This window comes from Callithrix jacchus, chromosome 3 (genome assembly GCF_049354715.1).
Source record: "Callithrix jacchus isolate 240 chromosome 3, calJac240_pri, whole genome shotgun sequence".
NCBI lineage: Eukaryota > Metazoa > Chordata > Mammalia > Primates > Cebidae > Callithrix > Callithrix jacchus.
Genome location: NC_133504.1, coordinates 153,846,866 through 153,873,803, shown reverse-complemented (window position 1 = coordinate 153,873,803; position 26,938 = coordinate 153,846,866). Strand labels below are relative to the sequence as shown.

At 45.4% G+C, this 26,938-nt stretch overlaps 2 protein-coding genes and 1 pseudogene across 5 annotated transcripts in view; 1 reads left to right on the top strand and 2 right to left on the bottom strand.

Annotated features, from left to right (window-relative positions):
- The window catches only part of PDS5A (PDS5 cohesin associated factor A), a 157,734-nt gene extending 141,745 nt beyond the window's left edge, over positions 1-15,989 (bottom strand). For all 3 annotated transcript variants that reach the window (XR_013533134.1, XM_078367370.1, XM_078367369.1), the window contains exons 1-2: positions 15,544-15,989; positions 14,525-14,702 (exon numbers count right to left, since the gene is read on the bottom strand). Coding sequence is in view for 2 of the 3 variants with exons in the window: in XM_078367370.1 (XP_078223496.1) it covers positions 14,525-14,662 (138 nt within the window). In the remaining variant the exon portion in view is untranslated. The remainder of the gene's footprint in view (positions 1-14,524; positions 14,703-15,543) is intronic.
- The window catches only part of LOC144581690 (uncharacterized), a 138,217-nt gene extending 120,596 nt beyond the window's left edge, over positions 1-17,621 (top strand). The window contains exons 6-7 of the mRNA XM_078366075.1: positions 14,406-16,526; positions 16,997-17,621. Coding sequence (XP_078222201.1) covers positions 14,406-15,877 — 1,472 coding nt within the window. The 3' untranslated portion in view covers positions 15,878-16,526; positions 16,997-17,621. The remainder of the gene's footprint in view (positions 1-14,405; positions 16,527-16,996) is intronic.
- LOC108590948 (interferon-induced transmembrane protein 3 pseudogene) lies at positions 16,913-17,571 on the bottom strand (annotated as a pseudogene). The gene has a single exon (XR_013533135.1). The product of XR_013533135.1 is annotated as an interferon-induced transmembrane protein 3 pseudogene (transcript).
- Positions 17,622-26,938: the final 9,317 nt, after the last annotated feature.

The window sequence follows — 26,938 nt, the reverse complement described above, 5'->3', positions numbered from 1 at the left end:
TGAAACTCCGTCTCAAAAAAACAAAAAAAGTAGGGTTTGGCCCAGCAGGGTTGCTCATGCCTGTAATCCCAGCACTTTGGAAGGCAGATGCAGGTGGATCACAAGGTCAGAAGTTCAAAACCAGCCTGGCCAACATGGTGAAACTCCGTCTCTACTACAAATACAGAAATTAGCTGGGTGTGGTGGCAGGTGCCTGTAATCCCAGCTACTTGGAAGGCTGAGGCAGGAGAATTGCTTGAAACCAGAAGATGGAGGTTGCAGTAAGCCAAGATCATGCCACCACACTTCAGCCTGGGCAAAAGAGTGAGACTCTGTCTAAAAAAAAGAAGTAGGGTTAGTAGGGTTAGGGAATTACCTAAGCCTTACTTAACCCTAAGTTGCCTCAGCACTAGCAAAATTGTAATACTCATTACTTTTTTTTGAGACAGAGTCCCACTCTTGCCCAGGCTGGAGTGTGGTGGTACAATCTCCGCTTACTTCAACCTATGCCTTGTGAGTTCAAGCTATTCTTTTGCCCCTTGAGTAGCTGGGATTACAGGCGCACATCACCACACCTGACTAATTTTTGTATTTTTGGTAGAGACGGCGGTTTCACCATGTTGGTCAGGTTGGTCTCAAGCTCCTGGCCTCAAGTAATCCACCCTCCTCAGCCTTCCAAAGTGCCAAGATTATAAGGGTGAGCCACCACACCGGCTGTACTTACTTATTTTCCTTAAACACACCAAACATGCTTCTGCCTTTCTGTCATTCATCTGCCTGGAATGTTTTACCACTCATTTGCTTACCCAAGTCTGAACCTTCAAGTCCCAGCCCAATTGTCACTTTCTCTACAAAACATTTCTTGACAACCAAAATTCTTAGTGATCTTTTTATCTAAAGAAACAGATGCAATCAGACGATATAATTGGCATTTATATTGTAAATTACAATCATCTCAAAATATAATAATCTCACATAGAAATCCATTCTAGTGCTATTTCCAGTATAAATCCACTTTCCCTTACTGAATTAATGCTGTTATTTAAGAGCTGGCTTTCAGTTAGAATGGCGATCACTAAAAAATCTGGAGATGGCCGGGCGGGGTGGCTCACGCCTGTAATCTCAGCACTGGGAGGCCGAGGCGGGTGGATCACCAGGTCAAGAGATGGAGACCATCCTGGTCAACATGGTGAAACCCTGTCTCTATTAAATATACAAAAAATTAGCTGGGCATGGTGGTGCGTGCCTGTAATCGCAGCTATTCAGGAGGCTGAGGCAGGAGAACTGCCTGAACCCAGGAGGCAGAGGTTGTGGTGAGCCGAGATCGTGCCATTGCACTCCAGCCTGGTTAACTAGAGCGAAACTCCATCTCAAAAAAAAAAAAAAAAAAAAAAAAAAAATCTGGAGACAACAGATGCTGGAGAGGATGTGGAGAAATAGGAACACTTTTACACTGTTGGTGGGAGTGCAAATTAGTTCAACCATTGTGGAAGACAGTGTGGCGATTCCACAAGGACCTAGAAAGAGAAATTCCATTTGACCCAGCAATCCCATTACTGGGTATATATCCAAAGGATTATAAATCGTTCTACTATAAGGACACATGCACACGACTGTTCATTGCAGCACATTTACAATAGCAAAGACCTGGAACCAACCCAAATGCCCATCGATGATAGACTGGACAGGGAAAATGTGGCACATATACACCATGGAATATTATGCAGCCATAAAAAACGATGAATTCGTGTCCTTTGTAGGGACATGAACCTGGAAACTGTCATTCTCAGTGAACTGGACAAGAACAGAAAATCAAACACTGCATGTTCTCACTAATAGGTTGGTGTTGAAAAATGAGAACACGTGGACACAGGGAGGGGAGCATCACACACTGGGGTCTGTAGGGGGGAAATAGGAGAGGGACAGTGAGGGATGAGGAGTTGGGGAGGGATAACATGGGGAGAAATGCCAGATATAGGTGATGGGGAGGAAGGCAGCAAATCATACTGCCATGTGTGTACCTATGCAACAATCTTGCATGTTCTTCACATGTACCCCAAAACCTAAAATGCAATAAAATAATGGGCATTAAAAAAAATAAGAGCTGGCTTTACCAAAATAAATCACAATGTCTCTACTTTAAGTAGGAAGTGTTAAATGTTTTGTTTTGTTTTGTTTGTTTTTTTTTTTTTTTTTCATTTTATTCCCCACCTGCAAATTTAAATTTTTTTTTTTGAAACAGAGTTTCGCTTGTTACCCAGGCTGGAGTGCAATGGCGTGATCTCGGCTCACCGCAACCTCCGCCTCCTGGGTTCAAGCATTTCTCCTGCCTCAGTCTTCTGAGTAGCTGGGACTATAGGCGTGCGCCACCATGCCCAGCTAATTTTTTGTATTTTTTAGTAGAGACGGGGTTTCACCCGCGCCCGGCCCCAAATTAAAATTTTTAGTCTTTTTTTTTTTTTTGAGATAGTGTCTCACTGTAGTCTAGGCTGGAGCCCAGTGGCACGATCACAATCTCTGCAGCCTCAACCTCCCCAGGCTCAGATGATCCTCCCAACTCGGCCTCCTAAGTCGCTGAAACTACAGGTGCACACCACCATGCCCAGCTAATTTTTTGTACTTTTAGTAGAGACAGGGTTTCACTACACTGGCCAAGCTGGTCTCAAACTCCTGAGCTCAAGTTATCTGTCTGCCTTCGCCTCCCAAAGTGCTGGGATCATAGGCATGCACCACCGAGCTCAGCTAGTCCTTTTTTTTTCTTTTTGAGATGGAGTTTCACTCTTGTTGCCCAGGCTGGAGTGCAATGGCATGATCTCAGCTCACCGCAACCTCCACCTCCCAGGTTAAAGTGATTCTCTTACCTCAGCCTCCTGAGTAGGTGGAATTACAGTCATGCACCACTAAGCCCAGCTAATTTTTTTTGTATTTTTAGTAGAGATGGGGTTTCTCCATGTTGGTCAAGTTGGTCTCAAACTTCCAACCTCAGGTGATCCACCCATCTCGGCCTCCAAAAATATTGGGATTACAGGTGTGAGCCACCACACCTGGGTAGAACTTTCTTGATCTGTTGTCTTCAGCAAATAAAAGCTATTAGGATTTCATATATTATAATGAACTATAGAACTTGGATTTCATTTATCATAAAAACCCCACTGACTCCATTAATTTATCTTTCTGCAAAAGCGAATTTAAGAAGTCTTTTCTTTCCCTCTACGTTTTACTTATTTATTTATTTATTTTTAGATGGAGTCTTGCTCTGTTGCCCGGGCTGGAGTGCAATGGAGCAATCTCAGCTCACTGCAAACTCCACCTCTTGGGTTCAAGTGATTCTCCTGTCTCAGCCCCTCTGGTAGCTGGGAGGTACCGACTACCATGTCTAGCAAATTTTTTTGTATTTTTGGATGGTCACTGATCTCCTGACTTTTGTGATCCACCTGCCTCGGCCTCTCAAAGTGCTAAGTAAAAGTACAAAAATTATGCCTATAATAATTTTTGTATTTTTACCACAGACATGGTTTCACCATGTTTGTCTAGGCTGGTGAGCCACCACACCTGGTCATTTTGTGTTTTTAGTAGAGATGAGATTTCACCATGTAGGCCAGCCTGGTCACGAGCTCCTGAGCTCAAGTGATCCACCTGCCTCAGCCTCATAAATTGCTGGGTACACAGGTGTGAACCACTATGCCCAACCTGCCTACATTTAAATTTAGTTTGCCATCAGATAAGCAAATTAATATTTTGCAGTGAAGCTAATTTATTGCTTCCTGGCAACAAGAAGTTCTATGTGAGAATAATTAAACATAAGTGTTATATGGAGGTTCAGAGGGGTTAAGAACTCTATTTAGGCCGGGCGCAGTGGCTCGCACCTGTAATCCCAGCACTTTGCAAAAGAGGCGGAGGCGAGCAAATCATGAGGTCAAGAGATCGAGACCATCCTGGCCAACATGGTGAAACCCCGTCTCTACTAAAAATACAAAAAACAGCAAGGCATGGTGGCACGTGCCTGTGGTCCCAGCTACTTGGGAGGCTGAGGCGGAAGAATTGCTTGAACCCTGGAGGCGGAGGCTGCAGTGAGCCGAGATTGCGCCACTGCACTCCAGCCTGGTGACAGAGCAAGACTCCGTCTCAAACAACAAAAAAAAGAACTCTATTTATATTTCCTTAAAAGCTCAAAAGGAATTGAGTGATACCATTTTAGTTTGAAGAAATGAGGGTAGGAAGGAATGGGGACAAAATTTTAATAACAGAAATAATGTTGAAAGGTTCAAGCCTCACTTAGGTCTTAATTGAAGATCTTGAATTAAATAGAAATTAGGTTAAGACTTATTAAAAACCGTATATAAAGTAAGTAACAACACTGACATATAAGAAAGCCAATACCATGACTTATATGTCCTGTATCAGAAATCTATAAAATGCTCACAGTAAGATAATAGGTTTAAGGGACATTGAGTTTTATTTTTGTTGGCTTTTATTTTCACAGTTAATTGTTAAACAGTTTGGCAGAGATTATTGGCACATTAAAATATGTCCACATGGCTGGGTGCAGTGGCACATGCTGTAATCCCAGCACTTTGGGAGGCCAAGGCGAGAGAATCACTTGAACTCTGTGGTTTCAGACCAGCTTGGGCTGACACCTGGATTCTATTAAAAATAAAAGGAATCATGGCTAGGCACAGTGGCTTACACCTGTAATCCTAGCACCTTGGGAGGCTGAGGTGGGCAGATCACCTGAGGTCAGATGTTTGAGACTAGCCTGGCCAACAAGGTGAAACCCCATCTCTACTAAAAATACAAAAATTATGCCTGTAATTCCAGCTCTTTGGGAGGCCAAGATCACCAAGTCAGGAGATCGAGACCATCCAGGCCAACATGGTGAAAACCAGTCTCTACTAAAAATACAAAAATTAGCTACGTGTGGTGGTGCATGCCTGTAATCCCAACTACACGGGAGGCTGAGGCATGAGAATCGCTTGAACCCAGGAGATGGAGGTTGCAGTGACCTGAGATTGCACCACTGCACTGCAGCCTGGCAACAGATCAAGATTCTGTCTCAGGAAAAAAAAAAAAATTAACTGGGCTTGGTGCATGCTTGTAGTCCTAGCTACTTGGGAGGCTGAGGCAGAAGAACTGCTTGAACCTGGGAAGCGGAGGTTGCAGTGAGTGCAGATTGTACTGCACTGCAGCCTGGGGGATACAGAGAAACTCCATCTCAAAAAACCAAAAAATATTTAAAAAATGGTTAAGACAGTAAATTTTGGCAGGCCGTGGTGGCTCACGCCTGTAATCCCAGTACTTTGGGAGGCCGAGACAGGCAGATCACAATTCAGGAGCTCAAGACCAGCCTGGCCAACATGGTGAAACCCCGTCTCTACTAAAAAATACAAAAATAAGCTGGGCGTGGTGGCGCATGCCTATAGCCCCAGCTACTTGGGAGGCTGAGGCAGAAGAAGTGCTTGAACCAGGGAGGTGGAGGTTGCAGTGAGCTGAGATCGCAGCACTGCACTCCAGTCTGGCGCCAGGCAACACAGCAAGACTGTCTCAAAAAAAAAAAGAAATGAGAGTAAATTTTATGTTATGTTTTTACCGCAATTAAAAAAAAAAATCAAGCCTGTAATCCCAGCATTTTGGGAGGCCGAGGTGGGTGGATCACAAGGTCAAGAGATCGAGACCATCCTGGTCAACATGGTGAAACCTCGTCTCTACTAAAAATACAAAAAATTAGCTGGGCATGGTGGCACGCGCCTGTAGTCCAGCTACTCGGGAGGCTGAGGCAGGAGAATTGCTTGAACCCAGGAAGCGGAGGTTGCAGTGAGCCATTGCACTCCAGCCTGGGTAACAAGAGCGAAACTCCGCCTCAAAAAAAAAAAAAAAAAAAAGACTACATCTCAAAAAATAATAATAAAATATGGCCCACTACAGTGGCTCATGCCTGTAATCCCAGCACCCTGGGAGGCTGAGGAGGGCAGATGACCTGAGGTCAGGAGTTCGAGACCAGCCTGACCAACATGGTGAAACATATAAAAATTAGCTGGGCATGGTGGTACACACCTGTAATTCCAGCTATTCTCAAGACTAAGGCAGGAGAATTGCTTGAACCTGGGAGGCGGAGGTTACAGTGAGCAGAAACAGTACCACTGCACTCCAGCCTGAGCAAGACTCTGTCTTAAAAAAAAAAAAACTACTACTAATAATAAAAGCTGGGCGCAGTGGCTCAAGCCTGTACTCCCAGCACTTTGGGAGGCTGAGGCGGGTGGATCACAAGGTCAAGAGATTGAGACCATCCTGGTCACCAAGGTGAAACCCCATCTCTACTAAAAATACAAAAATTAGCTGGGCATGGTGGTGCGCGCCTGTAGTCCCAGCTACTCGGAGGCTAAGGCAGGAGAATTGCTTGAACCCAGGAGGCGGAGGTTGCAGTGAGCTGAGATCGTGCCACTGCCCTTCAGTCTGGGTAACAACAGTGAAACTCAGTCTCAAAAAAAAAAAAAATTTAAAAGTGTACACATGACTTGTCACAAGAGCTCCTGTGGCAGACAGGAGCTAAAAATTCTTTCCTACTTCCACTGAAAGGTAAGGCCCATCTTTTTTCTCCCCTTGAATGTGGGTTGGGCTATGACAATGGTACTTTCTTTTAACCAGCAGAGTAAGGTAGAGGTGATAATGCTGTTTCTGGACCAAGTACTGGCAACCTCCTCCATGGTGTCTTGGAACCCAGAGCCCAATTAGTCTGCTAGAAAGACTATGTGGAAAACCCTAAAACTACATCTTAGAGAAAAGAGTCCAGCTGAGTCCAGTCTTTCAGCAGTTCCCACTAAGGTATCAAGTGTTTAAGTAAAGCTACTGTGGATCCTCTAGACCAATCCAGTCACTAGCTAAATACCAATGAGTAAGCCAAACCCTGCCTGAATTCCTGATCCACAAAACTGAGATAATAAGAAAAGTTGTTCACAATAGCTAAAAGGTGGAAAATATTTCAAGGGTTCATTGACAGGAAAACAAAATGTGGTACATACATACAATGGAATATTATTCAGCTTTAAAAGGGAAAGAAATTCTAACACATGCTATAATACAGATGAGCCTTAAAGGTATATGTTAATTAAAATAAGCCAATCACAAAAGGACAAATATTGTATGATTTCGCTTATTTGAGAGTAAGGCAATCGCTTCTGAGCCTTCTGGCTAAGATCAAGTGGAAAGTAAGTCAAATTCATCTAGACAAAAAACAGAATGGCGGTTGCCAGGACCTGGGGGAAGGAAAAAATGAGGAGTTAGTGTTTAATTGGTAGAATTTCAGTTGGGGAAGATGAAAAATTCTGGAGATGAATGGTGGTGATGGTTGTACAACAATGATAGTACCTAATGCTAAAGAACTATACATTAAAATGATTAAAATCATAAATTTTATGTTATTACCATAATAAAAATTTTTAAATATCTTTTAAAAAGTTTGTTACACTATTTTTTTTGGCTTTTTTTCCTTTTTGTGGAGAACAGGGTCTCGCTATATTGCCCAGGCAGGTCTCGACCTCTTGGGCTCAAGCTATTCTCCCGCCTCTGCCTCTTTAAAAGCTGGAATTACAGGCGTGAGCCACTGCGCATGGCAAAAAGTTTGTTACCGAGCAAGAGATAACCAGAACAGTTCCTCTAACAAACAGAAGTCTGAAATAAGAACTATACTACACTAAGCCTCCCTTTACAAATGTATATTGGCTATTATTTTAGGACTTGATTTTAAAAGATCTTACGTCTCCATTTAATTTTAATGTTCTGAGCAGAATCTTCTACATTAATACAAATATTAAAATAAAATATATAAACAGATTTAGAGTTGAAATTATAAAATTAATTACATGCAAAATTATCAGACTGTATGGCAATACAGGGTAAATAAAAATCATTCATGGAAGTAAAAATAATTAGAACCAGGCCGGGTGTCGTGGCTCACGCCTGTAATCCAAATACTTTGGAGGCCAAGGCGGGCAGATCACCTGAGGTGGGGAGTTCAAGACCAGTCTGATCAACATGGTGAAACCCCATCTTTAAAAAAAAAATTAGAACCAAACCAAGTATTTCTGGGGTCCCCCTGGAGAAAAGGAAAGGAAAATAATTATGGCCTTCCTGCCCTTATCTATTCAGCACTTCTAACAAGCTAGGTTTGTGAGGAAAAGAGGATCCCCTACCTTAAATCAAGCCCACTATATCCTAATTCCTACTAAATCATCAAATAGGCCAGATGAGAATGGTTGATACAGAAAAGATTTCAGAAAATATAAGGAAAATATGCCTGGTGGGAGCTGGTCATGGTGGCTCACACCTGTAACCCTAGCACTTTGGGAGGCAGAGGCAGTGGATCAAGAGGTAAAGAGATAAAGACCGCCAGGGGTACAGTGGCTCAGGCCTGTAATCCCAGCACTTTGGGAGGCCGAGGCAGGTGGATCATGAGGTCAAGAGATCGAGACCATCCTGGTCAACATGGTCAAACCCCATCTCTACTAAAAATACAAAAAATTAGCTGGGCGTGGTGGCACATGCCTGTAATCCCAGTTCCTCAGGAGGCTGAGGCAGGAGAATTGCCTAAACCCAGGAGGCGGAGGTTGCGGTGAGCCAAGATCGTGCCATTGCACTCCAGCCTGGGTAACAAGAGCAAAACTCCATCTCAAAAAAACAAAAAAGGAGATTTCCTGGCCAACACAGTGAAACCCCATCTCTACTAAAAATGCAAAAATTGGCCGGGCACGGTGGATCACGAGGTCAAGAGATCGAGACCATCCTGGTCAACATGGTGAAACCAGTCTCTACTAAAAATACAAAAAATTAGCTGGGAGTGGTGGTGCGTGCCTGTAATCCCAGCTACTCAGGAGGCTGAGGCAGGAGAATTGCCTGAACCCAGGAGGCAGACGTTGTGGTGAGCCAAGATCACGCCATTGCACTGGGTAACAAGAGCGAAACTCTTGTCTCAAAAAAAAAAAAAAGCAAAAATTAGCTGGGCATGGTGAAGCACACTTCCTGTTCCAGCTATTCAGGAGGCTGAGGCAGAAGAGTCACTCAAACCCGGGAGGCAGAGGCTGCAGTGAGCCAAGATCGTGCCACTGCACTCCAGCCTGGCGACAGAGTAAGACTCCGTCCCATAAAAAAAAAAAAAGGTTAGCCTGGTGCAGTGGCACACATCTGTAATCCCAGCACTTTGGGAGGCCGAGGCTAGCAGATCACGAAGTCAAGAGATAAAGACCATCCTGGCCAACATGGAAAAACTCCATCTCTACTAAAAATACAAAAATTAGCTGAGCGTGGTGGCATGAACCTGTAGTCTCAGCTGCTTGGGAGGTGGAGGTTGCAGTGAGCCAAGATCATGCCACTGCACTGGGCATGCCATCTGCCTGGGTGACAGAGCAAGACTCTTAAAAAAAAAAAAAAAAAAAAAGTTTTGCAGAGAAGCTGGAGAGACAAACCAAATAAATGTAATATTACAACTGTAATAGTGATATGAAGGACTTAAAGACTATGTAATGTAGAATCTTAAAGACTTCACTTAAAAAGTAATGAATGAGTGACAAATGAGCATATGGGCTACGTAATGTGAGGAATCTGTCTAGTCCAAAATAAACATAGCATATTCAGGGAACCGACAGAAGACCAGTGTGGTGCCTGACATAACAAAAATAGGTAAAGTAGTGCCCTGGAAACAGGAATTAAAAGTTCTAGTATGCGAAAGCATATCTTAGCTCTTTCAAAGACACACTCTAAGCATTATTTTCAATGACGCTTCAAAGCTTCAAAACAGTTTCTCTCAAATGCTTTTTTTTTTAAAAAAAAAAAAAAAAAAAAAAAAAAGGCTGGGCACGGTGGCTCATGCCTGTAATCTCAGCACTTTGGGAGGCTGAGGCAGGCAGATCACGATGTCAGGAGTTCAAGACCAGCCTGGCCAACATGGTGAAATCCCATCTCTACTAAAAATACAAAAATTAGCTGGGTAGGGTGGCATGTTCCTGTAATCGCAGCTACTAGAGAGGCTGAGGCAGAAGTGCTTGAACCAGGATCCAGAGGTTGCAATGAGCCAAAATCACACCACTGTACTTCAGTCTGGGCTACAGAGCAATATTCCGTCTCAAAAAAAAATAACAACAACAACAAAATGCTGTTATTTTCCTCCCTACAAAAGACCAAACTACCTCTCATTGATTCTCTTCACAGTTCACTTTACTGTCTTCAACTACATGATAAAAATCATAACTTTTTAGTTCTACTTAGTTTAGATTCCTTAGAAGAAAGCAGCTATATAAAAACCAAAGTAAATATGGTATTATTGCCCCATCTCTCCCACTAACCTGCTCTGTGACTGATTTTGGTAAAGGTTATTTGGACACTTTGGCCTAACTTTTTATTATCTGTGAAGTAAGAGTGAGAAGACAGAGTGAGACCCTGTCTCAAAAAAAAAAGTTTGTTCTTTTATTTTTTTTGAGACAGGGTCTCACTCTGTCACCCAGGCTAGAACACAGTGGTACAATCACAGCTCATTGCAGCCCCAACCTTCCTGGGCTCAAGTGATCCTCCCACCCCAGCCCCCTGAGTAGCAAGGACTATATTTGCATGCCACTACACCCAGCTAATTTTTGTATTTTTGTAGAGGCAAGGTTTTGCCATGTTGCCCAGGCCAATCTCAAATTCCTAGGCTCAAAGGATCCTCCTGCCTTAACCTCCCAAAGTGCTGAGATTGAGATTACAGGCATTAGCCACCATACCCAGCCTTGTTCCATTCTTCAAAACTGATAAGAAGAGACCCACACACCTCTGAATTTCTTTGACTGAGATTATACTTGCCTTTAAGTTCTTTTTTTTAATGAGACAAGAGTCTCACTCTGTCACCCAGGCTAGAGCGCAGTGGCACAATCATGGTTCACTGCAACATCCGCCTCCTGAGTTCAAGTCATTCTCATGCCTCAGGCACAGGAGTAGCTGGGATTACAGATATGTGCCACCACAACTGGCTAAATTTTTGTATTTTTAGTAAAGACAAGGTTGCATCATGTTGGCCAGGCTGGTCTCGAACTCCTGAGCTCAACTGATCGATCCTCGGCCTCCCAAAGTGCTAGGATTATAAGCATGAGCCACTGCATCCGGGCTAAAGGTCTCTTTATATGTGCATAGCATTTGAACATTGTTGCTATAATAAACTCCTGAATTTATAAAATTACCAATAACTAAGGTTCTAATAAAAAATTAACTAAATTTCAAAATAAGTATTGTTAAAAATCTACATTTCCAATAAGATGCAGTACGTTAAACAGGAATCCCTTGTCAATGCATTTGTAAGCCAGGGAGAGGGGGTTCCCTAGGAAACCCCCCCAAAAATAAAATTTTAAAAATTAAAAAACAACAACAACAACAACAGGGATCCCTAAAAGTAGAAAGTCAAAATAGGAAGGCAGAAGGATTTCAAAAAAATCAAAAGAATTTTTCAGAAAAAATTTTGGCAGAACATTAAAGTTGGTTGATATAAATGTTAATTTTAACTTCCAAAAGAACTCAACAAATGGATAATCATTCTCGATTGGATTGTATGTCCATTTATCGTTAACAGTACTTCTGATAATGTTTTCAAACAGAAAATGTATATAAGTAGTCATAACTTCCCCACCACACCTTAAAAAAATAAAACTGAGACAGGGTCTCACTATGTTGCCCAGGTCTGAACCTCCTGGGCTCAAATGATCCTCCTGCCCCAGCCCTCAAAGTGCTGAAATTACATATGTGAGCCACTGCACCCAGCCACAACTTTCCACTTTTTAACCAGATTATCCACCACTAGAATTCAAGGTTTCAATATTCCTAATTTGAAAACTTGATAAAAATTAAAGATCCACAAATTGTTTAAGTTTTATATTTCATAACTTAGTGTAACTTCTAGAGGCATCCATCAAGCACCCCAATTCATGTATAATCTTTAGTATTAAGATTTGTTTTGTGTTTTTTTTTTTTCTTTTTCAAGACAGAGGTTTGCTCTTGTTGCCCAGGCTGGAGCGCAATGGCACAATCTCAGCTGATCACAACCTCCGCCTCCCAGGTTCAAGCGATTCTCCTGTCTCAGCCTCCTGAGTAGCTGGGATTTATGTGCCACTATACCCACCTAATTTGGTGTTTTTAGTAGAGATGAGGTTTCTCCACATTAGTCAGACTGGTCTCAAACTCCCAATCTCAGGTGATCTGCCCATGAGCCAATGCACCCGGCACAGGATTTTTTTTTTTTTTTTTTTTTTTGAGACAGAGTCGCCAGGCTGGAGTGCAGTGGCGTGATCTCGGCTCACCGCAACCTTCGCCTCTCAGCTTCAAGTGATTATCCTGTCTCAGCCTCCCGAGTAGCTGGGATTACAGGCATGTGCCACCATGCCTGGCTAATTTTGCATTTTCAGTAGAGACAGGGTTTCTCCATGTTGGTCAGGCTGGTCTCGATCTCCTGACCTGGTGATCCGCCCACCTTAGCCTCCCAAAGTGCTGGGATTATAGGCGCAAGTCACCACACCAGGCCAAGACTTATTTTAGTGAAAGGGGTCAGGAGCAGCAGCTCACACCTGTAATCCCAGCACTTTGGAAGGTGAGGCAGGTGGATCATTTGAGATCAGGAGTTAGAAACGAACTGACAGACACAGTGAAATTCTGCCTTATTAAAAAGAAAACATATATGGCCGGGTTCATGCCAGTAATCCCAGCACTTTGGGAGGCTGAGGCAGGCAGATCACCTGAGGTCAGGGGTTCAAGACCAAACTGACTAAACATGGAGAAATTAGCCAGGTGTGGTGGCACATGCTTGTAATCCCAGCTACTCAGGAGGCTGACGCAGGAAAATCGCTCGAACCTGGGAGGCGGAGGTTGCAGTGAGTGGAGATTCCGTCACTGCACTCCAGCCTAGGCAACAAGAGCAAAAATTCCATCTCAAAAAAAGTAAAAGAAAAAATACAAAAAAAAATTAGCCAGGCATAGTGGCATACACCAGTAGTCCCAGCTACTTGGGAGGCTCAGGCAGGAGAATCACTTGAATCCCGAGGCTGAGGTTGTAGTGAGCTGAAATCACACCATTGCACTCCAGCCTGAGGGACAGAGATCCAACCCGCCCTCACAAACAAACAAACAAACAAACAAACAAAAAAACTGGGCTGGGTGTGGTGGCTCATGCCTGTAATTCAAGCACTTTGGAGGCCAAGGGGGGCGGATCACCTGAGGTCGGGAGTTCAAGACCAGCCTGACCAACATGGTGAAACCTCGTCTTTAAAAAAAAGAAAAGAAACCAGCCTGGCCAACATGGTGAAACCCTGTTTCGATTAAAAAATAAAAATAAAAATATTTGTTTTAATGAAAGGAACTGTTGTCTTATTCCTTCCAAAAGGCAAATTGTAGAAGCAACTTAGTTTTGAAAGCTAAACCGTAGGAATATTTTAAATACTATACTCATTAAAATGCAACATTAGATATATTTACTGGGCTCCAAGAGCAAGAGGGCAAAATTATTCCCTAAAATACATTTTGCCAAGTTGCCCAAGGTGGAAACATTGACAATATTCCTTCCCTTACCTCCCACCAATTCTGATTGATTCTAACTCTGAAAAGTCTGTTAAATCATTTCCTAGTCACTATTACCAATGCCAAAGCCCTGCCTAAAGATTTCAATGTCTTTCACCCAGACTACTGTTTAGTTTCCTAGCTGGACTCACTGCCTCTGGTCTATTCTTACTCAAATCATTCCCTACTCCAATCTAGCACCAATTATGACAACCAAAATGTCTCCACCATTGCCAAATATCTCCTGGAGGTCAAAGTTGCCCTGACTGAAAACCACTGCTTCAAGCTGATCCTACAAGAATATCACTTATTTGGTAAGATTCTGGCCACGATCTATGTCAGTGACACAGAAACCAAAAAAACTAACCAACATAAGGTTGAAATTTAAAACCTTAACCTTCGGACTGCCATGCTTAAACAAAATTAGCTGACGCCTCATAAAAAGAGCCGTAATACTCTTAAACTCCTTTGAACGTATAGATTTAAAACATCTAACTTTAAACCTCAATTTTGAGAAGTCTGTACCTACTGTCAAAGTTTAACCACACTATATACATATTTAAGCTTCTGGATATTAGAAAATTATGCCAATTTTTAAAAAGGACTTTGTGCTTTAATCAATCCCCCTCACAGGCTGAAACTAGGAAACTTCTTAGGCAAATTCCTGCCTACATTTAGGTTTGCAAGCCACTCTGAACAGTATTCTCATTAAATATCTCCAGAAAAAAACGAAAAACACACAAATTCTTATGCTTGAAAACCAGTACTTTTTTCTTTTAAATCACACTCTTTTAAAATTTCTCACAATGGTTATGTCACTAGAAAACTTACTCAAAGACGTAGTAGTGATACAATACCTTTCTGAGGAGGTAAGACATCTAAAAAACTTGGAACTCTAAAGGCCAGACCGAGCAGAGTAGCCATATCACAGGAAAAAGCACCTGCTACCAAGACATCCAGAGAGCGAACAATCCGTCCAGACGCTTACCTTCAGGCGTTTGATCATCTCGTCCGTGGTGATCTTGTCGGTGATCTCTTTTACACCCGGAGGGTAAGCGATCTTCCCGTCGGCACTCACGACGCCACAGAGGGCAGTGGCAGGCTTGGGCTGCGCGGTGAAGTCCATCCTGGGGGACAACTTTTCGTTCACAGTCCTCTACCGGCCTCTATCGGTCAGAAAACCAAAGTTCAGCGGGAAAGGGGCGACTTTCTAACCTCTTTTTTCATTTCAAATCTCTCTAATCTGGAAAAGGCTCTTTCTCCCCGGAGGCCGGGGACCCGGCAGCGGCCCCACCACCCGCTTTTTCCCGGGGCTCGGACCCCGCCAGCGCCGGCCCAGCCAGCCCGGGGCTCACTGGGCTTCCCGGTACCAGCCGCCGCGGCCGCGGGAGACAGCGAACAGCGCCAGGAGTTTACCTTTCCCCCTTTCACAATGAAATCCACCCCCGAGCACCAAGGTCCGAAGTTTGGCGGCCTCAGGAGGTTGATAAGGACCCCAAGGCCCCCACTTGGCTGGAGGGAAGCGCCGAGTCCCGCCCGACTAGTCCTCTCCAGGAAAGCAGACGCGAGGCCTATAGGGCTCGGCTTAGGCCGCAAAACTAGGGACCGAGCGGACCCACGCGCAGTGGCGGCTCCCGGGAACAAAACGCCCTTGCCCAGCCGAGCCTCGGACTCCGGGCAGTCCCCGCCGCGCTGCCGCCCCTCCTCGGTTCCGCTCCCTCACCCCCGCGGGAGGGGAAAACAAGCCGCCCTCCACCCCCAGCCCCACGCCAGGAAGCGGCTGACGCGGCTCCGCACTTCACATTTTGTTCCTTCAACTTCGGCTGAGGGACCCCAACGGCTTCTCTGGCTCCCTGCCGCTTGGCGCCGCCGGCACCGCCGAGGCCTTCCCCGCACCCCCGGGCGGCCCCACCGGGCCTCGGACCCACGGCCCCCCCTCTGTCTCTCCTTCCGTCCCCTCCCTCCAGCAGCCGAGGGCGGGAGCCGAGCCGCCGCCGCCGCCTTTACCTCCTCCTCATGCGGGCGGAAGGTGCATCGAGCGCCCGGGCCTCTGTCAGGTGGTTGCGCCGCCGCCCCTCGTCGGGTTGCACACAAAGCGGCTCCGCGGGTCCCGCCGCCGCCACCCGCCCGCCCGGGAGCGGCGCTGGGGCTGGCGGTGCCGAGGAGCAGCCGCCGCGGGGGGAGACGCGGGGCGAGTGAGCGCTGGGCGGGGAGACAGTGCCGCTCTCCGTCTGGCCGAGGAAGAGCAGCCTCCGAGAAGGCTCCTCCGGGAGCCTGTGTGCGTGTGTCCGCTCGGGACCCCCGCAGCCCGCCCGCCCGCACCTCGCGCCGGCCCGGGTAGCCGACTCGGACCCGGACGCCCCTCGCAGTGGCGCGCGCCCGGCAGTCCGTGCCCCGGGAGCCGGCGCCTCGCGCACACACCGGCCGGTCACGCGAGTGGCGCGAGAGCACGCGAGAGCAGTGCGCGCTCCTCGCTCCCTCCCCTTCCTCCGCCGGCCGTGCATCCGCCTCCCTCGGGCCCGAAGCGGCCGCGCGCAGGGCGGACAGCGCCGCCACCCGGTTGGCGCCAAGACCTGCCGCGCTGGGCGCCTCGGGGAGGACCCGACCCGACAGGGCCTGGAGAGGAGGAGCCCGGGTGGCGGGAAGCGAACCCAGGTTCCCGCGGCCCCGCGACCCTGCGAGGGCACGCAGGGCAAACAGCGCTTTATCTTCCGCCGCGGGGATGAGCTGGTGACTTTTGGGGGTCATCATGAGGGACGTAGACGGAACTGGTTGGAAGATGGTTAATTGCTTGGTGAAAATGAAATGATTTCCGCCCCAGGGAGAGATCTGCAAAGTAAAGGAAAGTTGTGCAACCCGGCACTGCGTGAGCGGCTCACTCTCGGGTATTCTGACAGTCTTTCGAGTTACCCACCCTCCTTCGATTTCTGAAGTTAGCATTTTGAAAGCTGCAAAACATGAAAATAGCATTGCTTCGAGTCGTTCTCAAGGTATGTCTTTGGGCCACCAGGCCTCACAATCACTTTGGGTACTGGCTGAAAACGTACGTCTCCAACTTCAAACATTAAAAAAAAAAAAAAAGGATCTCTGAGAGTGGAACGCAGAAATAAGCATTTACTAATTAGGTGGGTGCTTCTCAATAAGAAAGAACTCATTTTTTTTTTTTAGTGTTTTAAACTTACCAAGCATTAACGTTTTCTGGCATCCAAAGGAAAACAACTATCAGTTAAAAACAGTGCACACAGCAGTGTTTAAGCAATTTAATGTATATAATTGAAACAAACGCAAGAACATACAATTATTTTTTTTAAAAATTAAAAGGATACACAAAATTTCCGAAAAGGATACAATAATATGAAACTGACCACTACCATAGTTTAAAATGATATTTGACTGTTTATTCAAATTATTCTTGATGGATACCCATTGGTCTATTTTTTCTTTTTCTTTTTTTTTCCAGGAACATGTGCACTTTATTGAACACAACTGTGGAAAAGTGTGTGAGGTTAAAAGGCTGATACAGGGTCGGCTGGGGGCAGGGCGAGGAATGGAAGCTGGAGTACATGGGAGACAGGTCACCGGCAGAGCCCCTGGCCGGGATGATTCCTCTGATCTGATAGGCTTGCAGAATCAGTATTGGGATGATGATCAGCAGAATGGTCGTGATGATACCCAAAATCAGGGCCCAGATGTTCAGGCACTTGGCGGTGGAGGAGTAGGCCTGGGCCCCGGTCAGGTCGCCAACCATCTTCCTGTCCCTAGACTTCACGGAGTAGGCGAACGCTATGAAGCCCAGGCAGCAGGAGTTCATGAAGAGGGTGTTGAACAGGGACCAGACGACGTGGTCGGGCACAGAGGTCTCGCTTCGGATGTGGATCACGGTGGATGTTGGGGGCGCGGGGTTGTGGGGCGCCCCCAGCGCAGCCACCTCATGTTCCTCCTTCAGCATCTCATAGTTCCGGGGACGGCTGGTGCTGGCGGGTGTGAAGAAGGTTTGGACCGTGTGGTTCATGGTGTCCAGGGAAGACTGGCCGTGGTTGGGTTGCTGGGATGCTTCTCCTGGTCTATTTTTTTCTTACATCTTTTAAGTCAGTTTAAAAATAGTAAAGGTAGTGGCGCGTGCCTGTAATCCCAGCTACTGGGGAGGCTGAGGCAGGAGAATTGCCTGAACCCAGGAGGCGGAGGTTGCGGTGAGCCGAGATCGCGCCATTGCACTCCAGCCTGGGTAACAAGAGCGAAACTCCGTCTCAAAAAAAAAAAAAAAAAATAGTAAAGGTACTGCAGCTCACTGACTTGTTTTTGAGGTATTACACGAGGGAGCAGTCATTGAGAATCTGACACTCCACGGTTTCTGATTTGCTAGAACTTTGCCAAAAAGTCAGTGCTTTGTTCTTGGGCATTTACAGTACCAGGCAGAATCCATTTTAAATTGTCCTCTTCCAAACTGTTAGGTGGACCAAAAAGTAGCTCTCTTTTTAGTCTCTCCCTATCAATTTTGATGTTTCTTATGTGTTGTGTTTAAATAACTAAAAAGCAATGATTTTATTTTTCATTCTCTGCAATAGCTTGCTTATTATTAAATGGAGTTTTGTATATCATAGATTTTATTATTTATTTTTTACGTTACTTTATTATTTGTTGAGATGAAGTCTCACTGTCACCAAGGCTGGAGTGCGGTGCTGTGATCTCGGTTCACTACAGCTTTGGCATTGCAGGCTCAAGCAATTCTTGTGCCTCAGCCTCCCAAGTAGCTGGGACTACAGGTGTGCCACCATACCCGGCTTTTTTTTTTTTTTTTTTTTTTTTGAGACAGAGTCTCCTTCTGTCGCCCAGGCTGGAGTGTGGTGGCATGATCTTGGCTCACTACAACCACTGCCTTCCGGGTTCAAGCAATTCTCCCGCCTCAGCCTCCCGAGTAGCTGGGATTATAGGCACCCGCGACTATGTCTGGCTAATTTTTTAATTTTTTTTTTTTAATAGAGTCAGGGTATCACCATTTTGGTCAGGCTGATCTCAAACTCCTGACCTAATGTGATCCGCCCATCGTGGCCTCCCAAAGTGCTGGGATTATAGGCATGAGCCACCACGCCTGGCCTAATTTTTGTGTTTTTAGTAGAGACAGGGTTTCGCCATGTTGGCCAGGCTGATCTTGAACTCCTGACCTCAGGTGATTCACCCACCTCAGCCTCCCAAAGTGCTGGAATTACAGGCATGAGTCACTGCACCGGGCCTCCACCTAGCTTTTGTTTTTGTTTTTTAATAAAGGCGGGGTTTCACCATGTTGGTCAGGCTGGTCTTGAACTCCCGACCTCAGGTGATCCGCCCGCCTTGGCCTCCAAAGTGCTTGGATTACAGGTGTGAGCTACCATGCCTGGCCACCACCTAGCTTTCTTCCTCTCTCAGTGCCAGAAACAATGCCTTATACTGTAGGCTTCTTTAAATAATTGTTTCACAAATGAAGGCATGCCCTCTTGGTGGACCTTAATTTGTTTGAGGAGAGATAGATCAAAATAACAATAATAGATGTATATGAAAATAAAGTAGGGAAGAGAGGCCTCACATCTGTAATCTCAGCACTTTGGGAGGGGGAGGTGAACAGATCATTTGAGGTCAGGAGTTCCAAAACAGCCTGGCTAACATGGTGAAACCCCATCTCTACTAAAAGTACAAAAAATTAGACCAGGCATGGTGGCTCATTCCTGTAATCCCAGCACTTTAAGAGGCCGAGGTAGATCACCTGAGGTCAGGAGTTTGAGACCAGCCTGACCAACAGGGTGAAAACCCTTCTCTACCAAAAATACAAAAATTAGCTGGGTGCACTGGTGCATGCCTGTAATCCCAGCTACTCGGGAGGCTGAGGCAGGAGAATTGCTTGAACCCAGGAGGCAGAGGTTGCGGTGAGCCGAGATCGTGCCATTGCACTCCAGTCTGCATAACAAGAGCGAAACTCCGTCTAAAAAAAAAAAAAAAAAAGAATCATTCTAGCTGCTAGCTTGAAAATAGCCGTAGATATGCAAATGTGGAAGAAAGGTACCCAGGTATAAGACAACTATTAAAATCCCAAGAAGAAATGGTAACAAGAACCATTTCTTAGGATAATAGCTAATAGAGGTCATGGCAGTAGAAGTGGTGAAAAGTAACAGAAGAAAAAAGAAGAAACAAGAAATCAGGGGTGACTGAAAGTTTTGGGCCTGAGTAACTAGAACCTCTATCCAAGATAGTGAGCCCTGTGTGTGGATCAGATTTAGGGGCTAAAAGAAAGACATCCATGCTATCATACAAGTTAATTAAACAGTCACTGAGCTCCTATAGTGAGTAAGACATTGAACTAGAGAATAAGAGAATATGTAAAAAGGCCAGGCACAGTGGCTCACACCTGTGATCCCAGCACTTTGGGAGGCCGAGGCAGGCAGATCATGAGGTCAGGAATTCGAGATCAGCCTGATCAACACGGTGAATGGTGAAACCCCTCATCTACTGAAATTACAAAAATTAGCCAGGTGTGGTGGTGCACACCTGTAATCCCAGCTACTCAGGAGACTGAGGAAAGAGAATCGCTTGAACCCAGTAGGCAGAGGTTGCAGTGAGCCAAGATTGCACCATTGCCCTCCAGCCTAGGCGACAGAGACTCCATGTCAAAAAAAAGAGAGAAAAGAATGGAAGTAAATAATGAATAACAGGTTGTGCAAAATTTAAAAGACTAAAGTCAAGGAAGTTATTTCATTTTGTTTTATGTTGTTTTTTTGAGACAGTATTTCCCTCTCACCCAGGCTGGAGTGCAGTGTCGTGATCTGGGCTCACCACAGGTTGGACCTCCAGGACTCAAGCAGTCCTCCCACATCAGCCTTTGGAATAGCTGGCACTACAGGCACTCACCTGGATACCTGGCTTATTTTTCTACTTTTTGTAGAGGCAGGGTCTCACTATGTAGCCCAGGCTAGTCTCAAACTCCTGAACTCAGGTGATCCACCTGCCTAGCCTCCCAAGGTGCTGGAATTACAGTCATGAGCCACTGCTCCCTCCTGGCCCCTGTTTTTGCTCTATTTGAGGATGGGTCTCACTCTGCCCAGGCTGGAGTGCAGTGGCACAATCAGGGCTCACTGTAGCCTTGATTTCCTTCCTGGGCTCAAGCAATCCTCCTGTCTCAGCTTCCCAAAGTGCTGGCATTACAGATGTGAGCCACCGAGCCCATCCAAGAGAAACATTTTCTATTATTTATAGCCAGTCAAATGTCATTATGGCATGGTGGCTCATGCCTGTAATCCCAGAACTTTGGGAGGCCGAGGCAGGCAGATCACGAGGTCTGGAGTTTGACACCAGCCTGGCCAATATGGTGAAGCCCCATCTCTACTAAAATACAAAAATTAGCCAGACATGGTGGTGGATTCCTGTAGTCCCAGCTACTTGGAAGGCTGAGGCAGAAGAATCACTTGAACCCGAGAGGCGGCAGTTGCAGTTAGCTGAGATCGTGCCACTGCACTCCAGCCGGGGCTACAGAGTGAGACTTTGTCTCAAAAAAAAAAAAAAAAAAAGCCATTATATAATACCAGCAGATTGTTAAGTACTTGAATTCAACAAGTTTAACTGGAAATGTAACCAAATTAGAACTGGTAGCCAATAGTATTTGACTTTTCTGAGAGATGTGCCAAGGATTTGCGCAACTTTTGCCTTATAAAGTTTTCCAAGTGAGGGGTGGGGATTAAAAAAAAAGTTTTCTGGCCTGGTGCAGTGGCTCACACCTATAATCCCAGCTCTCTGGGAGGCTGAGGCAGGTGGATCACGAGGTCAAGAAATCGAGACCATCCTGGTCAACATGGTGAAACCCCGTCTCTACTAAAAATACAAAAATTAGCTGGGCATGGTGGCGCGTGCCTGTAGTCCCAGCTACTCGGGAGGCTGAGGCAGGAGAATTGCTTAAATCCAGGAGGTGGAGGTTGCGGTGAGCCAAGATCGCTCCATTGCACTCCAGCCTGGATAACAGGAGTGAAACTCCGTCTCAAAAAAAAAAAAAAAAAAAAAGTTTTCCAAGTAATTTCAGAAACTGAACAGTTCTTTTTTTTTTTAATTTTTATTTATTTATTTATTTTTAGATGGAGTTTTGCTCTTGTTACGCAGGCTGGAGTGCAATGGTGCAATCTCGGCTCACTGCAACCTCCGCCTCCTGGGTTCAGGCAATTCTCCTGCCTCAGCCTCCTGAGTAGCTGGGATTACAGGCACGCGCCACCATGCCCAGCTAATTTTTTGTATTTTTAGTAGAGATGGGGTTTCACCATGTTGACCAGGATGGTCTAGATCTCTTGACCTCGTGATCCACCCGCCTCAGCCTTCCAAAGGGCTGAGCCACTGCACCTGGCCCTTTTTTTTTGAGACAGAGTCTCATTCTGTCACCAGGCGCCAGGCTAGAGTGCAGTGGCACAATCTTGGCTCACTGCAACCTCCGTCTCCCGGGTTCAAGCAATTCTCCTGCCTCAGCCTCCCAAGTAGCTGGGACTACCGGCGCGCGCCACCATGTCCAGCTAATTTTTGTATTTTTAGTAGAGACGGGGTTTTACCATGTTGGCCAGGATGGTCTTGATCTCTTGACCTCATGATCCGCCCTCCTCAGCCTCCCAAAGTACTGGGATTACAGGCTTGAGCCACGGCGCCTGGCCTTGAACAGTTCTTGGAATGTGGGCTACCTAGGTAAATACAGTTTTTGGAAAAACTCTACCTAGAGTTCAGTTATGCAGAGACTTGTCTTGATTAAGCCAAGTCTGCAGGAAATTTAAGAACTAACTTCACCTTCTAATCATAACTGAGATTTCTCAAAATTTTTAGGATATAGGAAATTTCTTGTTAATTTAATTCTTTGATAAATTGAATTTAACCAGAAAACTCCTTTTCTTTCCACTATTTTGGAAGTGTTTCTAGAATACATCAGTTCTTTTTTCAGTCTTTAGAAAGCATAGGATAGACTGGGCACAGTGACTCACACCTGTAATGTCAGTGAGTTAAAGTACCTAAAACTGCTTAGCACGGTGCCTGGCACATAATATGTGCTTAATAACTGTTGTCTACTATTGTTAGCATTACTCATATTATTGCCATTATTGCTGTTGGTTCTTTTTGGTTTTGAGGAGCAAAGGAAATGAACTCAAGTTAGCTTAAGTAAGGAAAAAAAAATGTGTGTGTGTGTGTGTGTGTGTGTGTGTATATATATATATACATAAAATCATCATCATATGTATGATAATGATATCAGGGGTGCCTCATAGAACCCAAGTAAAATTACAGCTAAACTTCAAGAAAGGGGTCAAGTAAGAACTGAAAGATGATATCAGGAATACATCCTACTCCTAATTTCCCTCTGAACATCTCCTTCATTCTTTTTTTTTTAGAGATAGAGTTTCTCTCTTGTTGCCCAGGATGGAGTGCAATGGCATGATATCAGCTCACTGCAACCTCTGCCTACCGGGTTCAAGTGATCCTCCTGCCTCAGCCTCCCAAATAGCTGAGATTACAGGCATGCCCCACCATGCCCAGCTAATTTTTGTATTTTTAGTAGAGACGGGGTTTCACCATGTTAGTCAGGCTGGTCTTGAACTCCTGAACTCAGGTGATCCACCCACCTTGGCCTTCCAAAATGTTGGGATTATAAATGTAAGCCACCATGTCCAGCCCTTCATACTTTGCTCTTTAAAAAGAGACCCTTCAGGCCAGGCGCGGTGGCTCACGCCTGTAATCCTAGCCCTTTGGGAGGCCAAGGTGGGTAGATCACCCAAGGTCAGGAGTTCAAGACCAGCCTGGCCATCATGGTGAAACCCCATCTTTATTTATTAAAAAAAAAAAAAAAAAAAAAAAGAGCCCCTTCTGGTCGGGTGCAGTGGCTCACTCCTGTAATCCCAACACTTTGAGCGGCCAAGGCGGGCAGATGCCGAGGTCGGAAGTTCAAGACCAGTTTGGCCAACATAGTGAAACACCATCTCTACTAAAAATACAAAAAATTAGCCAGGTGTGGTGGTCTGTGCCTATAATCCCAGCTACTTGGGAGGCTGAGGCAGGAGAACCGAGTGAACCTTGGAGGCAGAGATTGCAGTGAGCCGAGATAGTGCCGTTGCACTCCAGCCTGGGCAACAGTGCAAGACTTCGTCTCAAGAAAAAAAATAAAAAAGAGCCCCTTCTTTGCTTTTCAGTCCACATGACACATAGTACAGGATCACCTCTCATTCTTTGTTCGTTTGTTTGTTTTTGAGACAGAGTCTTGGTCTGTCATCCAGGCTGGAGTGCAGAGGCACAATCTCGGCTCCCTTCAACCTCCACCTCCCAAATTCAAGTGATTCTCTTACCTCAGCCTCCAGAGTAGTTGGAACTACAGGCTCCCATTATCACGCCCAGCTAGTTTGTTTGGATTTTTAGTCGAGAAGGGGTTTCACCATGTAGGCCAGGAGTTGTCCTGGCCTCAATTGATCCACTGGCCTCATCCTCCTAAAGTGCTGGGATTACAGGTGTGAGCCAACATACCCAGCTATCTCTCATCTTCTGAGTTTACATCTACATCTTAGATTAGCCCAGACTAAACTAGAATCTCTTAGTCCAAATATGAAATGCCAAGGACAATAAATGGAATTCTTCTTTCTTTTTCTCATAGAACTTACCATCTAGGCTACAAAATAATTTACCCACTTATATTGCTGATTATTTATGGTTTGCCTCTCCAGATGTGCATGCCTGGTTAATCAACTGGAACCAGGTGTGCAGGGTCATGCCTAAAACATGAGGCAAATCTCCATTAATGAATTGGGGAACCAATAGCAATTTCCAGAGAAAGGAAGAATCACTGGGTTATGCACTAGATATATCCTCCAAAAGATCTCTACCAAAGTTTTTATCTCTGTTAAAGTAGCACCAACTTGTTGTTCTTTATATTACACACACACAGCATTCACAGTGTACCCACCAACCTGTTAAAAAAAAAACTCTCTGAGCATCACATTTAATTATTTAAATAAAATTTTCAGAGTTTGACGTTTTTAATCTTTTTTTTCTTGAGATGGAGTTTTGCTCTTGTTGCCCAAGCTGGAGTGCAATGGCGTGATCTTGGCTCACTGCAACCTCTGCCTCCCAGATTCAAGAGATTCTCCTGCCTCAGCCTCCAGAGTAGCTGGGATTACAGGCATGTGCCACCACGCCCGGCTAATTGTGTATTTTTAGTAGGGGAGGAATTTCACCCTGTTGGTCGAGCTAGTCTCAAACTCCCGACCTCAGGTGATCTGCCCACCTTGGCCTCCCAAAGTGCTGGGATTACAGCTATAAGCCACTGCACCTGGCCACCCAGCTAATTTTTTTTTTATTTTTAGTAGAAACGGGGTTTAACCATACTAGCCAGACTGGTCTGGAACTCCTGACCTCAGATGATCCACCCGCCTCAGCCTCCCAAAGTGTTGGGATTACAGACATGAGCCATTGTACCCAGCCCTTTTTTAATCTTAAAAACCTGACTGGGCCGGACACCGTGGCTCAAGCCTGTAATCCCAGCACTTTGGGAGGCCGGGGCAGGTGGATCACGAGGTCAAGATATTGAGACCATCCTGGTCAACATGGTGAAACCCCGTCTCTACTAAAAATACAAAAAATTAGCTGGGCATGGTGGCGCGTGCCTGTAATCCCAGCTACTCAGGAGGCTGAGGCAGGAGAATTGCCTGAACCCAGGAGGCGGAGGTTGCGGTGAGTCGAGATCACGCCATTGCACTCCAGCCTGGGTAACAAGAGCGAAACTCCGTCTCCAAAAAAAAAAAAAAAACCTGACTGGATTTTTTAATCTTAAAAACGCAGCACTTTGGGAGGCCAAGGCAGGCAGATCACTTGAGGTCAGGAGTTCCAGACCAGCCTGGCCAACATAGTGAAACCCCATCTACCAAAAATACAAAAATTAGCCAGACATGGGGGCAAGTACCTGTAATCCCAGTTATTCACTACTCAGGAGGCTGAGGTGGGAGGATTGCTTGAGCTTGGGAGGTGGAGGTCGTAGTGAGCCGAGATCATGCCACTGCACTGCAGCCTGTGAAAAGAGTGAGACTCCACCTCAAAAAAAAAAGAAAAGAAAAGAAAAGAAAATCAACCAGTAGATTGAGTGCAGTTGATCACACCTATAATCCCAGCACTGTGAGATGCCAAGTCAGGCAGATCACTTGAGCTCAAGAGTCTGTATGTATATGATATTCACAACAATGATAATGATGCAGCCTAGGGAACATGGCAAAACGCCGTCTCTACAAAAAATACAAAAAATTAGCCAGGCCTGGTGGCACAAGACTGTGGTTCTGGCTACTCTGGAGGCTGAGGTGGGAGGATCACTTGAGCCCAGGAAGGTGAGGCTACAGTGAGCTGACATCATGCCACTGCACTCCAGCCTGAGCAGCAGAGCAAGACCCTATCAAAAAAATAACAAAATAAAATTTAAATGTAGACTGTGCTTGTGATGATTAATGTTATGTGTCAACTTGACCAGACTAAGGGATACTCAGCTGGTAAAACATTATTTCTGGGTATCTCTGTGAGGATATTTCTAGTAGAGATGAGCATTTGATTGGGTAGATTGAGTAAAGAAAATCTACTCTAACCAATGCAGGTAGGCATGATGCAATTCCTTGAAGGCCCTGATAGAACAAAAGGTGGAGGAGATGCAAATTCTCCTTCCCTCTTTTGTTTATTTATTTATTTTTTTGAGATGGAGTCTTGCTCTGTCACTCAGGCTGGAGTACAGTGGCGTGATCTTGGCTTACTGTAGCTTTTGCCTCCTGGGTTCAAGCAATTCTTGTGCCTCAGCCTCCCCAGTAGCTGGGATTACAGGGGTACGCCACCATGCCTGGCTAATTTTTGTATTTTTAATAGAGACGAGATTTCATAATGGCCAGGCTGGTCTCAAACTCCTGACCTCAAGTGATCCACCCTCCTTAACCACCCAAAGTGTTGGGATTACAGGAGTGAGCCACAGCATTGGCCTCTCTCTTTTTTTTTTTTTTTTTAATCTCTCTGTCTTTTGAACTCAGACATTCATTTTCTCTTGCCATCAGAGCTTCTGGTTCTCAGGCCTTCAGACTCTGGGACTTAAACCAGTAGTTCCTACGGTTCTCAGGCTTTTGTTTTGGTCTTTGAGTGAGCCACACCACTTGGAGCCACACCACTGGCTCCTCTTCTCAGGTTTTCAGACTCAGACTGAATGACCAATGGCTATCCTTGGTTCTCTAGCTAGCAAAAGGCAGATCATGAGATTTCTAAGCCTCCATAAGTGTGTAAGCTAATTCCAATAATAAATATTCTCTCTTTTTTTTTTCTTTTGAGACAGAGTTTGATTCTTATCACCCAGGCTGGAGTGCAGTGGCTCCATCTCAGCTCTCTGGGACCTCCCCCTCCTGGTTTCAAG